The sequence below is a fragment of the Macaca thibetana genome, chromosome 2 (genome assembly GCF_024542745.1).
Source record: "Macaca thibetana thibetana isolate TM-01 chromosome 2, ASM2454274v1, whole genome shotgun sequence".
In the NCBI taxonomy this organism is placed as follows: domain Eukaryota; kingdom Metazoa; phylum Chordata; class Mammalia; order Primates; family Cercopithecidae; genus Macaca; species Macaca thibetana.
Genome location: NC_065579.1, coordinates 33,666,930 through 33,681,843, shown reverse-complemented (window position 1 = coordinate 33,681,843; position 14,914 = coordinate 33,666,930). Strand labels below are relative to the sequence as shown.

The following is a 14,914-nucleotide window of genomic DNA, read 5'->3' as shown; positions in this document are numbered from 1 at the left end:
ATACTAACATGAAGTGACTAATAGAGAAGGAATTTTTTTTTTAATCTGCTGTTTTTAAAAAGAGGAAAAGCATGATTTCATGGCTCTGTACCGACCTAGCTCTTTGGTTTCAGCCTCAGAACAATAATCACTTAAGAGAGCCCTTGTCTGGTGTAATAGACAAGCTAATGTGGAAGAAAAAGGGGCTCAGGACCCTAATTTTTTTCTATATCATTATAAATTTGTAACTAAAACTGAAATTAACATGAAATGTGTCTAAATCTTACAATGTCCTGATCTGCAAAGATTTTAACTATCTGTTGAATACGAACACTTTCTAAGTCACAAGTTATCTTCTCTTAATAGTGATTGCAAGAGTTTTCCTAGGAAGTCGTTTTGAGGGAGTAGAGGGAAAGAAAAGGTGGAATTTAATAAATGAGGCAAGCCTATTACAGTTTAATAAAGTCACAATTTAATTCATCTGAGAAGAAAGATATTACAGTCATTATTCATTGCATTCATGAGAGAGGGAAAGGTAGGATAAAGTGAAATCAAAGAATCAGACAGCCCCATGACACCTAGCCAAAAGTTGAAGTACTAAACCCTCAGAAGACCTGTTAATGAACAAGAAAACCGATTTTCACTTTCATTCTTCTTCAAGCACTCTGGTGGAGGTGTGAATATGCTATAAAGCAGTTCAAAAATCAGAATATAATAAGAATCAAGATGACTATATAATCCACAGTCTAAATATTTAATAGCTACACAATAAAAATGATTGGAAAAATTCACAAGATTATTATTCACATAAAACACTAGGGAGAAAGAAATCAAATGCCAGTCACAAAGGTTTCCTGAAAGGCAGAAAGTACTTTTAAAAATTCAGGTTAACATGGAACAACTGGCAGCTACAAATAATTTCTTAAGCTAAAGAACTGTTTGACATACAGTATACTGATAAGGCAATCACCTCTCCAGTCTAGAATTAAAAGCAAATCATTAAAAAGCAAATTAGAAATGGATTTCTCTCCCCAGAAACAATCTTCCAAAATATTCACCTGTAGCTGCCTGATCACAAAATGTCTTACTTCTGCTTTCAAAAATTAAGATACCTCACTGTTTATGCAAATGAAGAAAACGTAATTTAAAATCTTCATGTATATAACTTATTAACACTCAAAGCCAAACCAACCAAGTGTTATGTATTACTGAAAACAATACATGAAATTAATTTTATCCCGTGGTAAATGCTTACATAAATTGCTAACTTTCTGATTCGAGTATACAGAAAAAGTTATTCAGAAGATACAGCTGTTTCATCTACATTGAAAACGTTCGGTATAACCACCTTCCTCAATGATCTTAGCTACATCTTCTGAGTAACTTGCTGCAGCTTCTCCACCAACATCTGCTGCTTCATCTTGCCCTTATATGTTATAGAGATGGCTTCTTTACTTAAACCTCATGAACCAACCTCTGCAAGCTTCAAACTTTCCTTTGGCAGCTTCCTCACTTCTCTCAGCCTTCATAGAACTGAAGAGAGTTATGGTCCTGCTCTGGATTAGGTTTGGTTTAAGGGAATATTGTGGCTGCTTTTACGTTTTACCAAAACCTTTCAAACTTTCTTCATATCCACAATAAGGATGTTTTACTTCTTATCATTTGTGTGTTCACTGGAACAGCACTTTTAATTTCCTTCAAAAACTTTTTCTTTGCATTCACAACTTGGCTAATTGTTTGAGGCAAGAGGCCTAGCTTTCAGCCTATCTTAGCTTTTGACATGCATTCCTCACTAAGCTTAATTATTTCTAGCTTTTGACTTAAAGTGAAAGACGTGATATTTCCTTCACTTGAACACTTAAGAGGCCACTGTAGGGTTACTAATTGGCTTAATTTCCATATTGTTGTTTCTCAGAGAACAGGAAAGTCCAAGGAGAGGGAAACAGCAGTTGGACAATGCAGCAGTCAGAAAACATGCAACATTTATTGATTACATTCATGGTCTTACATGAACATAGTTAATGGTGCCCCAAAACAATTTTAACAGTAACAGCAAAGATCACTGATTACAGATCGCCATAATAGACATAATATTGAAAAAGTTTGAAATACTGTGAGAATTACCAAAATGTGACACAGAGACACAAAGTGAGCACCATGCTGTTGGAAAAATGGCGCCAACAGACTTGCCTGACACAGGGTTGCCACAAATCTATTAATATATTTTTTAAAATGCATTATCTTTGAAGCATGATAAAATGAGGTATGCCAGTACAATCTCAGAAGGAAAAATGAGGTGACAGAAATAGCTGAAGATAAAATGGCTGAACACTTCCCCAACTTGATGAAAGACATAAATCTACACAACCAAGGAGCTCAATGAAATCCAAATAGAATAAACTCAAAGACATCCACAATGAGACACATTCTAATCAAACCATTGAAAGATAAAGACAGAATCTTGAAAACAGCCACAGTAACAACTTATCACATAACAGAATTTTCATTAAGATTAATAGCTTATTCCTAATCAGAAAACACAGAGGTCAAAAAGAACAGACATTTACAATATTCAGAAAAAAAACTGTCAACCAATAATTTTCTATCTGGCAACATTACCTTTTAAAAATGAAGGAGAAATTTTTAAATTCCTAAATAAACAAAAGCTAAAAAAGTTCATCACTAGTCAGACCTGACTCATAAGAAATGCTAAGAGACAGCCCTTTAGGCTGAAATAAGAAAGCAGAAAGTAACTCAAAGCCATATGAAGACATAAAGAATTCCAATGAAGCTAACTATGTAGGTAAACATATGTATGTTGAGTTCATGACTCCTGTGTTTGCTTCCTATATAATTAAAAATGTATAAATGCATAAAATGCTTATAAATCTATATTAATGGGCACAGAATGCATAAAGATGTCATTTGCAACAATAACAAAGATGAGGGAGGTGTGGGCTGTACAATTTTGTATGCTACTGAAGCAAAGTTGGTATCACTTCAAACTAAATTGTTTTAAGATTAGGATGTTCACTGTAATCCACATGTAATCACTAAGAAAATAAGTAAAAAGTATGCAGAGAAAAGAACTCGAGGAAATAAAAAAGGTACATCAAAAAAAAAATCAATCAGAGGGGTGTAAAAAAAAACACACACAAAGAAGGGCACAATGGAGAAATTGAGGAACATAAAAAGATAACGCAAATAGGAAACAAGTAACAACAGAAGTCCTTTCCTATCAGCAATCCCTGTAAGTGTAAATGGATTAAATTCACCAACTATGTGATATAAATCCTTACAATGGAAAATTCTTTGGCAGTAAAAAACAATGACATACTTGAATGGAGTACCTAAAAACATTATGTTAAATGAAAGAGGCCAGACATGAAAGACTACATATTATGTGATTCTACTTATATGAAATGTCCAGAATAGGCAAATGTATTTCAGTGGCAAGTGATTAGTGGCTGCTAGAGGCAGGGAAAATACAGAATGAAAGCTAAAAGGTAAGGGTTTTATTTTGAGAGTGATGAAAATGCTCTATAATTAGATGGTAGTGATGGGTGTACAACTGTGAATATACTGAAAACCACTGAAGGATACACCTTAAATATGTGAACTGTATGATATGCACATTATATCTTAATAAAGCTGTTTTAATATGTTTTTTTTTTTTTAAATGTGGTGGATGGACTAGAGCTTTTGGCATGGTCTAAAAGCTGGTTAAGTATGCAGAATCTCAGGCCCCACCCCACACCTGCCAAAACAGAGCCCAGCTGACTCCTATGCACATTAGAAGTTGGAATGCATTGCTCTAGGGCAACTCTATGTCACAGTGACAGAACAGGCCTGAAAAAATCAAGTGGCTTGCCTAAGCTCACATGGTCAATTCATTTCATGAGCAGACACGTATCATTCTTTGAATCACAGTTGTTTGCAAGTTGGTGTCTGCCAATGGGGAGGGCACAAACTATCTTTTTCACTTCTAAGCCCTGAAGCCTGGTACAATGTGCCGTACATGGTTTTCAAATATGTGCTAAATGGTGAAAATGGTTTCATAACAGACCGATTTCCTAAGAAATGGATTACAATTGCCTAAATTAGCTTCATTACCAACATAAGTAAATTTAAAATACCACTATATGCTTACATTTTATCAAATATTTGAAAAGATTATTTTTTGAAAAAGCATACCAAACCAAATCAGAATTGTAACCTGGGTTTTACCAGAATATTTTTTCATTGAGTAAATGGAACATGTATTTTATTAACTCAGGAAATCAGAATGCTTGACACAGAATGATTGCTCTGGTAATGGATTTACCCAACGTGGAGGAAGCTGCTTGTTAGTGGGTCTTAACAACAGACGGTGCAAGAATGTGAGCCTCACTAATACAAACATAATGGCTACATGGGGTTCCAGTCAAGGAGATTATTTCTGACTCCTTCAGGTGGCAGGTAGCCAAAGTATATCTGTGCTGGCTCAATCATGCCCATTATCTTTGGTTTTTACTTCTCCTTAGAACTAGGGAATAGAAAGGAGCAAGCCCTGAAGACACCAAAAACTACTCACTGAGCCAAACTGCTATACTATAACAAAGTACAAGGATTCATGAGATTGAAAAATGGCTCACAATATAATGCCCACTGGCGTGTTCTTAAGTTCGAATTCCTGAGCTTGGCCTCAGTAGATGCTGACTCCTAATAGAACTAACCTTTCTGCCCAGATTAAAATGGCCTGGTAATCCAGTATCATAAAAACAGCTTAATCTTGGCTGCTAGCCCAAGTGGTAATTCTCTGAAAGGAGTCTGATACATTTAGAAAATCATCAGATCATAAACAGGTTTAAAAAAATGATGTGGGCCAACTGTACGCATATGAACCACAAAGCAAAGTGTCAAAGGACTTATTCAGAACTTCAAGTGAAAGAAAATCTTGCTATCATTTCAAGCAATGTATTATTGGGCTTAGAAAGTTATAGTTCAGAGAGGTATAACATTTTCATAAGACAAAACAACAAACAAAAAAAAACCACAACCTTTTTTCATCTGACCCTCACATTGTTTTTTCTTACAAAGAGTTCTTTAATCAAATATTGATATAGACTTTACCTGGAACAATATCAAAAATATGCTGTGTTTTCACAAAGGCAAAATGTACTGTTCAATGATAGACTGAATTAAGAAAATGTGGCACATATACACCATGGAATACTACGTGGCCATAAAAAAGGAGGAGTTCATGTCCTTTGTAGGGACATGGATGAAGCTGGAAACCATCATTCTGAGCAAAATATCACAAGGACACAAAACCAAACACCGCATGTTCTCACTCATAGGTGGGAACTGAACAATGCGAACACTTGGACACCGGGTGGGGAACATCACACACCAGGGCCTGTCGTGGGGGGGGGGGGGGGGAGCCATAGCATTAGGAGATATACCTAATGTAAATGCAAATGCAAGTTAACGGGTACAGCACACCAACATGGCACATGTATACATATATAACGAACCTGCATGTTGTGCACATGTACCCTAGAACTTAAAAGTATAATAATAAAAAATAAAATAAAAATAAAAATAAAATGTACTGTTATCCAGGCATACACAGTCAATAAGATTGCTTCATCTAAAGTCACTGTCTGACCAATCCATTGGTTATCATCAAGTAACTGGCCAGTGGTGCCTCTTCTCAAATAACACTAAAAGTTAAAATAAAAACCCTCAGGGGGAAAAAAAAAACAAAGAACATGCCCAAAGCTCAATTTCTCTAAGTTTTACTAACCTAGCTCCATCAATGCCTCTCAGGCTCCTGCTGGAAACGCCACTGCCACCAACCATACAGTCCTCCCTCTGTAGCAGTGGATTCAACCAATCACAGGCGGAAAATATTCAAAGTATAATTTAAAAAATACAAAAAATACAACAGTAAAAAACAATATAAAAGTTTTTAAATACAGTATAACAACCGTTGACATAGCATTTATATTTTATTAGGAGTTATAAGTAATCTAGAGATGATTTAAAGTATACAGAAAAATGTGCAAAGGTTATATATAAATACTACTCAATTGTACATAAGGGACTTGAGCATCTTTGGATTTTGCTCTCTGTGGATCTACTAGGACCGATCCCTAGTGGATACCATGGGAAAACTATCTTGACTCAACCACTGGCTTCTGAAAACCTGATACAGGCAAGGGGAAAACTACACAATTCCTTAGGTTATCAATATTAGTCTTTAAAAAGTATAAACAAAATGGCAGTCTCAACCTGTTACAGTCTTAACCATGTATCCCAAAAAGTCATGTGCTGTAGCTCTACAGTCAATGTTATAGTATTTGGAGATGGGACCCTGGGAAGTAATTAGGGTTAGATGAGGTCATGAAGTAGTCCTAATGATGCCATTAGTGGCTGTATAAGAGGAAGAGAGAGAAATTGGTGTCTCTGCCACGTGAGGACACTGCAAGAAGATAGCCATCTCAAGCTAGCAAGGGTCCTCACCAGAAACCAAACCGTGCCAGACCTTGACCTTGAACTTCCAGCCTCCGTAACTGTGAAAAATAAATGGCATGGTATTTTGTTAAAAGCAGCCCAAGTTAAGACACAGCTTATGAAGATAAAAGTTGTACCAGACAAAAGTTGTACAGCAGTCAGGTCACTGAATGCGCTAACAAGAAGTTGCTGAGGACCCAGGCAAGTTTACAGTCAAAATCTGAAAGCACTAAAATTTATGACAGTTGCAAAATGATGACACTGAAGTTGCAACCCTGGCTTTAGGCCTAGTCTGTAAGGGAACTAACTACATAGCAGAAGTTCACTTGCTTTCTCTAAAGTGAAATCTATGTGCTTTGGAGGAAATTAATGATATCCCAAAGCTGACTAAGGAGTTTTCTGGTTCCTTTAAACCCTAAATGACAGTTTATTTCATACAGTAGTATTAAATGACCAGCTAGCCTTACAAAATTATCCAAAGCTCACCACAGCCAAACTGAGCCAACAAAACTCCAATAAGCCAATTTAATTTCAAAAATCTAGCAGCTTCTACATCCAGAAGAGAAACTGACTTTATCAGCCTATATCTTAAGTCAGTACATTTAAATTTAGATGCAGGATAAAAGACCCCCAACTCTTTAAAGAAGGTTATTTCAATCTGCAGTCAAAGTAGTTGCAAAAGTCTGTTTGGGGTACCAGGTAATAGGCAAAACAAATAGGGCAGAATTAAGGTAGAGAGAATAAAAAATATTCAACTATATCTGTAAAAGTGGATTAACTAGAACAAAATCAACCTAACTACAGTACTGCAGAATAAAATGTGCTGATGAAGTGCTTGCAAAGTTAACAAGTATGGGGAAAACAATAATAACTAATAAATTACTCCACAAGACATATGCTTACAATTCTTATTAAATTCACAATGTCGGCCGGGAGCGGTGGCTCACGACTGTAATCCCAGCACTTTGGGAGGCTGAGGCAGGTGGATCACCTGAGGTCAGGAGCTCAAAACCAGCCTGGCCAACACGGCAAAACCCCGTCTCTACTAAAAATACTAAAAAATTAGCCAGGCATGGTGGCAGGCACCTGTAATCTCAGCTGCTTGGGAGCCTGAGGCAGGAGAATTGCTTGAACCCGGGAGATGGAGACTGCAGTGAGCTGAGATTGCATCATTGCACTCCAGCCTGAGCAACAGAGTGAGACTCAGTCTCAAAAACAAATAAAAATAAAATAAAAAATTTATAATGTCTTCAATATATATTTGCTGAGTAGATAAAATACATACTAATCCATACTGACAGGTTTTCTTTCCTGTTTACATGTGAACTTTGAAATAATTAACTGTCAAGTCAATCAACTCTTAGTTAAATGAAAACCCTAAAATAGTTTTAGCAAGCCCTAATGGTGTCTTGAAGCTTCTATCATTATACTTCTCGAACCATGCAAACGGGAAACACCGTCTTCTAACTATCCCAATGAGAAGTTCTGCTTCTCAACTGGAAGAGAAGCAGCCCAGAATAAAGAATGGCATCAACTCCATGAATTGAAATTAGGGTTTTCTGGGGGAGGGGGAAGATAATTTATGCCAAGTGACAAGACTACTTAATCTCTGAGGAAGAATAATTCAAAGTATTGTCATCGACAAAATATTAGGTACTGAAGGAAAGGGGAAGAGTAGAAAAGAATTAACATTAAAAAGACCTCAAAGAGGACAAAAAAAGATAATGAAGTAAAATTAATAGCACTTGCAATATTGTCAATTATTCCTGGTCACCCAATTAAAGCAATCCACTAGCTTTCTAAGGATAAATTTCAAATATTTGGAAAAAAGGCCTCTGCTTAAAGATTAAGCCAAGTTTGTTCTCACTATAGTCTGAAAGGTTTTTCAGGCCTTCTATAGCATCTATGAGAACACTCAAACTTTTGGCCATAGTATTTAAAGACTGACCGCTCTGTAGGTGTTAACAAACAGCTTAATTCCAATGGTGGATAAGACCTGCATACTAACGGGTTCTGAAACCATTTTCCAGTTCTTCAATCTATTCTACACACTGTAGCCAGACTAAGGATAACATTATTTGCCTACTGCACAGGAGCCTCAAAATGTAATTCCTAACCAAAAAAATCTGAAATTAAGCCTAGTATCCAAGGCCTCTGAAATCTGATTCCATCACACATTTTCTATCCTTACCATATCCCAGCAGAGTTTCATACACTGTAATGTTTATAGTGATCTGAATGGTGTTGCTTCATTGTCTTCCCCATCTTTGTCCAGTACTACTCTTCAATTATCACTGTCAAAGCCATGTGGTCTGAGGCATATTCTGATCCCATTCAAATCAGGTGGAACCTCTCCCTTCTTTAAATGTCTATAACCTATTCTTTGAACTTCTCTTACTCAATTACTGAGCTCTATTTTATGGTGAGTAATTTATGTACACATAGTATGTTCCCTAGTCACAAGTATTCTATCATATCATCTTTGTATCTCCCACAGTCCCTAACATGCAGGTTTCTATAAAGATCTGCTGATTGACTAAACAGACACCTCAAAAGATGCTAGAGACAGATATATTTTAAGGAAAAAAAAAAGTTTATATATGTCACATTTTAAAGTAGAATACCAAATGTTTCAAATCAACTATGTGTTAATTCCCTAAAACTGGCAATGTTTAGCCTTTAATCTACATCCCCGTATTTTCACTTATTACAATCAGATCCCCAAACTTACCTCAAACAAGCGTAAGTCAGCAGGAACTCTGTCCCCAACAGAAAGGCAAACTGTATCACCTGGAACCAAGTCTCGAGCAAGTGTATGCTCCAATTTTCCTTCGCGCACACTGTAACATGAAATAGAAACAACCATGGTTAAAAAAAAAAATTCATGCAACTTATCTTAAAAAATTATTTCCAGTAGGCTTGTCTGAGGAAAAGGCAAATATAAGAACCAAGAAAAAGATTGTTTCTAAACAATTAAGATGCCAAGATGACAGAAAATCACTTGAAAAACGAATTACTTGTTCAAATGTAAAATGTGCAAATTGAAGCAACCTTTTGAATCACCTGGGTCTGTTTGATTGTGAATCTCTATACCCAGAACACTGTTTAGCACATACTTGTGCGCACGCACGCGCGCACACACACACACACATACACACAATCCGTTAAATACAGCCAGGCACTGTGGCTCACGCCTGTAATCCCAACACTTTGGGAGGCCGAGACAGGTGGATCACGACGTCAGGAGATCAAGACCGTCCTGGCTAACATGGTGAAACCCCACCTCTACTAAAAATACAAAAAATAAGCTGGGCTTGGTGGTGGGCGCCTGTAGTCCCAGCTACACAGGAGTCTGAGGCAGGAGAATGGCGTGAACCCAGGAGGTGGAGCTTGCAGTGAGCCGAGATTGTGCCACTGCACTCCAGCCTGGGTGACAGAGCCAGACTATGTCTCAAAAAAAAATAAAAAATCTGTTAAATACATCCATGTCTCAAGAATCTCAGACTTTAAAGTTTTCAATGGTACAGTTTTGCTACATTAATGAGACCAGGAACTTTTTGTGTCAGATTAATAGTGTCTTCCTTATGTTCAGACAAAGTGAGGATAACAATACATACGGTACTAGTCACATTCAACTTCTATTTTTAAAGAAGCGGAAATCCATACCAAAAAAAGGATCATACCAATGGCATTCTGGTGGCACAAGTTTACTCAATTCTTCAAGAGATTTTTCTGAACGATACTCCTATTCAAACAAAAAAAAGTAGAATTTAATTTTGTTCCTATGAATATATTCCATCTCAATCATTATTTTAAAATTTCCCCCAATTCTCATCTTTTCCTTTACTTGTGCTTATATTCTTACCCAGAAAAGCTTGTCCCTTATTTTAAAATGTTAAATTGTAGAGATCAATTTTGATAATTAAATATTCTCAGTTTTACATTTTAATATTCAATGTACAAACCTAAGGTTATTTAGAAAAAAGATGAAAACTGACTAGTATGTCCAAAGAGTACATAATTTGAGTCATTAAAAGTTTTAGGTTATTGAGCCTTAAAATTTAGATACTCTTATGTTAACTGTCTAATGACCACAGAAGTCAAAGAAAATTAACTGTAAACAACATTTGCTTTAGGGATTTAAGCCCATGCTAACAGCAGTGGTTTACAAAGTAAGTTTGCTTAGAACAAACATGGGATAAACAAGGAATAAGATGTGGCTGGCTCTATACTGACAGACTCAGTTCCCATTCAAACTGTGTATCCAAAAGGGAAAATTCTCAGGAGTTCTAACAATGTGATTTCCAGCCTTCTTCAATCCAGATAACAAATAGCTGAGGGTCAGAAACATCCTTCAACTCACACTACTACTTAGTCCACATTTCCATGAGCAGTCTTGCATCACACATCACTGCTATTTTTGCCTCATGTCTGCAGTAAGCAAAAGAATCTTCTAATCTAAAGTCAAAAGAGGGAGACGCAAATAGTGGAGGTAGAAAGGTTGGGAGTGTTTTGAAATGACTGCAGTGCTAATACCAGTCAAAATGTCCTATCCATCACAAACTTCAAATAGAAAACACAAGGCTATGTAAGAATAACTTAGAACATAATCAGTCTCTACTTAATCTTAGAGTGACAAATATAAGGAAAATCTACAAATGTAAAAATCATAAGACAACACCCCAAACACACGAAGGATATTAAGGAATTTGGAAGTTTACCCCAAAATTCTGTAATATGCTAGAAAATACCCACCAATCCTAGATCCCAGTAATAAATGACATAGATGCTGCCCAATCTTTACCTATCTCTTCTGGTTTCTTAGCCTCTACTCCCTACAATTATACAGATACCTCTCTATCAAAATGATCATTAAACATACCACCTAAAACCTAATAAATGCCTAAAAGTCATTTTTCAAATTTATTGTAAGGTGACATCATTATGACCATTTAAAACAATTAGCTATTTTTATGGCTGGGAAGAAGTACAGTGGTGTGGGAAATGGGGATTACAAAGACACACGGGAAAAAGGGAGAACATAAATATAAAAAGGAATATAAAAAGCACTCTTAAGACACAGGTAATATAGCACAAATACCAAATAATGATAAAGTATTAAGAATTTTTTATACATTTTTGATAAAGAGCTTTTTGATTAAAGCATTATGATAAGTTCAACTGACAATAAATAGGATCTTTTTGGAGAGGATTTTTACTTGTTTATAGATTATTTTGCTAGTTTCACAGGCATATTTGGTGATGGGTCACATGTGTGTAAGAATCAGACCTAGCAATTTGAAAACAGGCTTTTTATAAAGTTTTCATCCTTTTGTGAGGTTTCCATCAAATGTACCTATCATGAAGACATTTAATAGTCTCAGCCATAGCATTTAATGTATATAACAACACTGTCTTGTGTAAAATTCCATATTGACTTACGTTAAAATCACAGTTTTGTGGTGTTTTTTGAAAGCAGGGGCTTTCTAGTGATCAAAGAGAACAAGGTACTAAGGTCTTCCATACATAGTGATACTATTTGCAGGAATCCTTCTGAAGTAGAGCACTCCACATATCTGACACATTCTTAAAGACACAAGAAGGTCCAGTCATCCAGTGGGTCATACCACTCACTTGGCTGAATGAAGAGCTGCCTTGAATAATGCTTAGCCTGAAATGACCTATGCTAGACTAACCAGCTCCACCTGACCATGGGCAACATTTGTCTAAGCAAGAAGATTCCCCTAAAAGCAGAACCCTGATAGTCACAAACCTGCTGCAAACAATCTGATTCCAACTGGCTTTCCACACTGGGTTACTACAGAACTAGTAACAACTATGTTAGAGATTACCCTGAGAGGCTGGGATAGTGAAAAGAAATATCCACGTAATAAATCATAGATGTAAGAACAACCATAGTCACTCAATGAATAGGCTTCAGATTCAAAACAGCATGAACTTCAGGCTTATACAACAGTATTACATTTTTCCCTAAGCTAGAATAATTCTATTCTTGTTAACCATGTTTTAGCTAAAAAGGAAATCTGCTGATATTGTGAAACACTGTTCTAAAATCTACAGAAGCTTCAGATATTTAAATAAACATAAAAAAGCCTACATTTCTGTTTATGTCTGTACTTATTAAAAGAAATCTTGACATTATCTCCACATTATTCATAGTAATTTTTAAAAGGGGCTACTTTACAAACGTTTTATTTACTGTTTCAATTACTTTGATCCAGATCACAACACCCCTTTTGTGGAGGAACGATAAATTGTTTTAGAGGGAAGGGAGAGGAGGTCATGCCAACGATGAGTAGAACCATTTTAATTCCTCAAAAAAGACTCAAAAATAAAATAAGGTTAGGCAATAAATTCGGCACACAAGTATAGCATTTGGCTAAGGGAATCAGTCACAGAAACCTGTGGAATTTTCTTCAAATGGTACATAATAGATCGACCTTTTAATTCTACACTTTTTTGTTTCATCTAGACTTAGCTCTAGTAGGTATCAAAACATAACTGTTAAAAAACTATAAACTCTGGTCTAATTTTTTAATTGAAAAAATAAAAAAGCTTACTGCTGGATTTTATTTCTATTACTATGCTTTTTGTTTCTATCTGCTTCAGTTATCCTTAACATTATCAAATAAAAAACTAGATTTTCTTCATCTTACTACCTAAATGAAAGCAGTTCCTTAGTCCCACCACAAGCTTCCCTGAAGAGTTGTCTGTATCTGAAATTATTTCGAAAACAAAGAATAAGTTGTTCTGATGGGCATTACAACCCCCCAATAGCAGTAGGTTTTACTGGTAAAACAAGACACCTTGATTTTTAAGCAATTAACACACCATTTTCATGTTGGCAAAATAGAGTACTTACCTGAACAAAGGCAACTGTAACAACGATAAGTATTGCCTAAACAAAAGAAACAGGCTTTTAAATCAGACATTAACTTGAGAAGTAACTGTTAACTGTTATTTTATTTCTCTATCTGCAGTCCCACAACAACAGATTTTAAACACTGAGATCAGCTGGAGAAAAAATCACTTTACCTTAAGGCCTGTGGGGGAAGCAGCCAACAGTTTACAGTGGCTTGCCATTACCAGGGCAGCTTCTCTAACTTTTTGATCTCAGGACCCTTTTACGCTCTCACAAATTGAGGACTAGCTTTTGTTTAAGTGGGTTATATATACTGATATTTACCATATTAAATTTTTCAAATAGTTTTCATTTCTACTTAACTTATCTAAAAAAATTTAAACCTCATTACATGTTAACACAAATAACTTTATGAAAAATAAATTTTCCAAAAAAAATTGTGAGAAAAACAGCAGTGTTTTAGAGAAAGCTAGTATTCCATCTACTATAACATACTGTTCGGGCTAAGGTGTATGAAGAAAATCCAGCCTCATACAGATAAGGTGGAAAAGGGAGGGGCATTTTTTATTTTTTATTTTTTTTAGGGAGGAGCATATTTTTTTGTTTGTTTGTTTTTGTTTTTGAGACAGAGTCTTGAGCTGTCGCCCAGGCTGCAGTGCAGTGGCATGATCTCAGCTCACTGCAAGCTCTGCCTTCTGGGTTCACGCCATTCTCCTGCCTCAGCTTCCCAAGGAGCTGGGACTACAGGTGCCCGCCACCAGACCCGGCTAATTTTTTTTTGTATGTTTAGTAGAGACGGGGTTTCACTGTGTTACCCAGGATGGTCTCAATCTCCCGACCTCGTGATCCGCCTGCCTCGGCCTCCCAAAGTGCTGGGATTACAGGCATGAGCCACCGCGCCCAGCCTAGGGAGGAGTATTTTAACAGATTTTTCAGAAGATTGTGGATATTCTTCTTAGCTACTACACCAAAACTCAACAAGTACTAGTTACTTAAAGGTAATCTACAATGTAGAATATAAAACTGTATGGATGAACTTTTCATAATCTATTATATCAAAATCCATTGACCTATCTTGCATTTGAACGGATCTTTTACCATTTCAGATTTTGTAACATCATGCATTGGTCTTCTGGGAAATACTGGTTCACTTGGTTATTCAAATCTTTCCCAAGATTCCCCAAATGTTTCCCAAGATTACCACATTTCTTAACAATTTTTTTTTAAAAACACACATTTGTTGAAATCACTACTGATCTAATTGGAATAAAGTCTTAAATACTGGGATACTATCCAGCCCATAGGAGTGCATACAAATTTTCCAAAACTCAGTAATTATTGCTTGAAAATCTGAATTTTATCATTAGCAACAAATTCTGCCAGTTGCCTTTCCTTGGTCTGATTCGCTCATTTAACTCACTTTCAAAAATAAGAATCTGCTGGTTACCCAAGTCCTAACACCCATAGTTTGTCTGTGAGTCAGTCTCTCAAGTACACGGCTAGTTTGCCTCACAATAATCACCATTCCTTAAGACAACCATTGTATTTCAATAT

At 36.1% G+C, this 14,914-nt stretch overlaps 1 protein-coding gene across 9 annotated transcripts in view; it reads right to left on the bottom strand.

Moving 5' to 3' along the window:
- Window positions 1-14,914, bottom strand: part of ATP2C1 (ATPase secretory pathway Ca2+ transporting 1) — a 178,846-nt gene that overhangs the window by 66,733 nt on the left and 97,199 nt on the right. For all 9 annotated transcript variants that reach the window (XM_050777766.1, XM_050777726.1, XM_050777735.1 and 6 more), the window contains 3 exons: window positions 13,361-13,396; window positions 10,161-10,222; window positions 9,209-9,317 (listed from right to left, as the gene is read on the bottom strand). In XM_050777766.1, coding sequence (XP_050633723.1) covers window positions 9,209-9,317; window positions 10,161-10,222; window positions 13,361-13,396 — 207 coding nt within the window. The remainder of the gene's footprint in view (window positions 1-9,208; window positions 9,318-10,160; window positions 10,223-13,360; window positions 13,397-14,914) is intronic.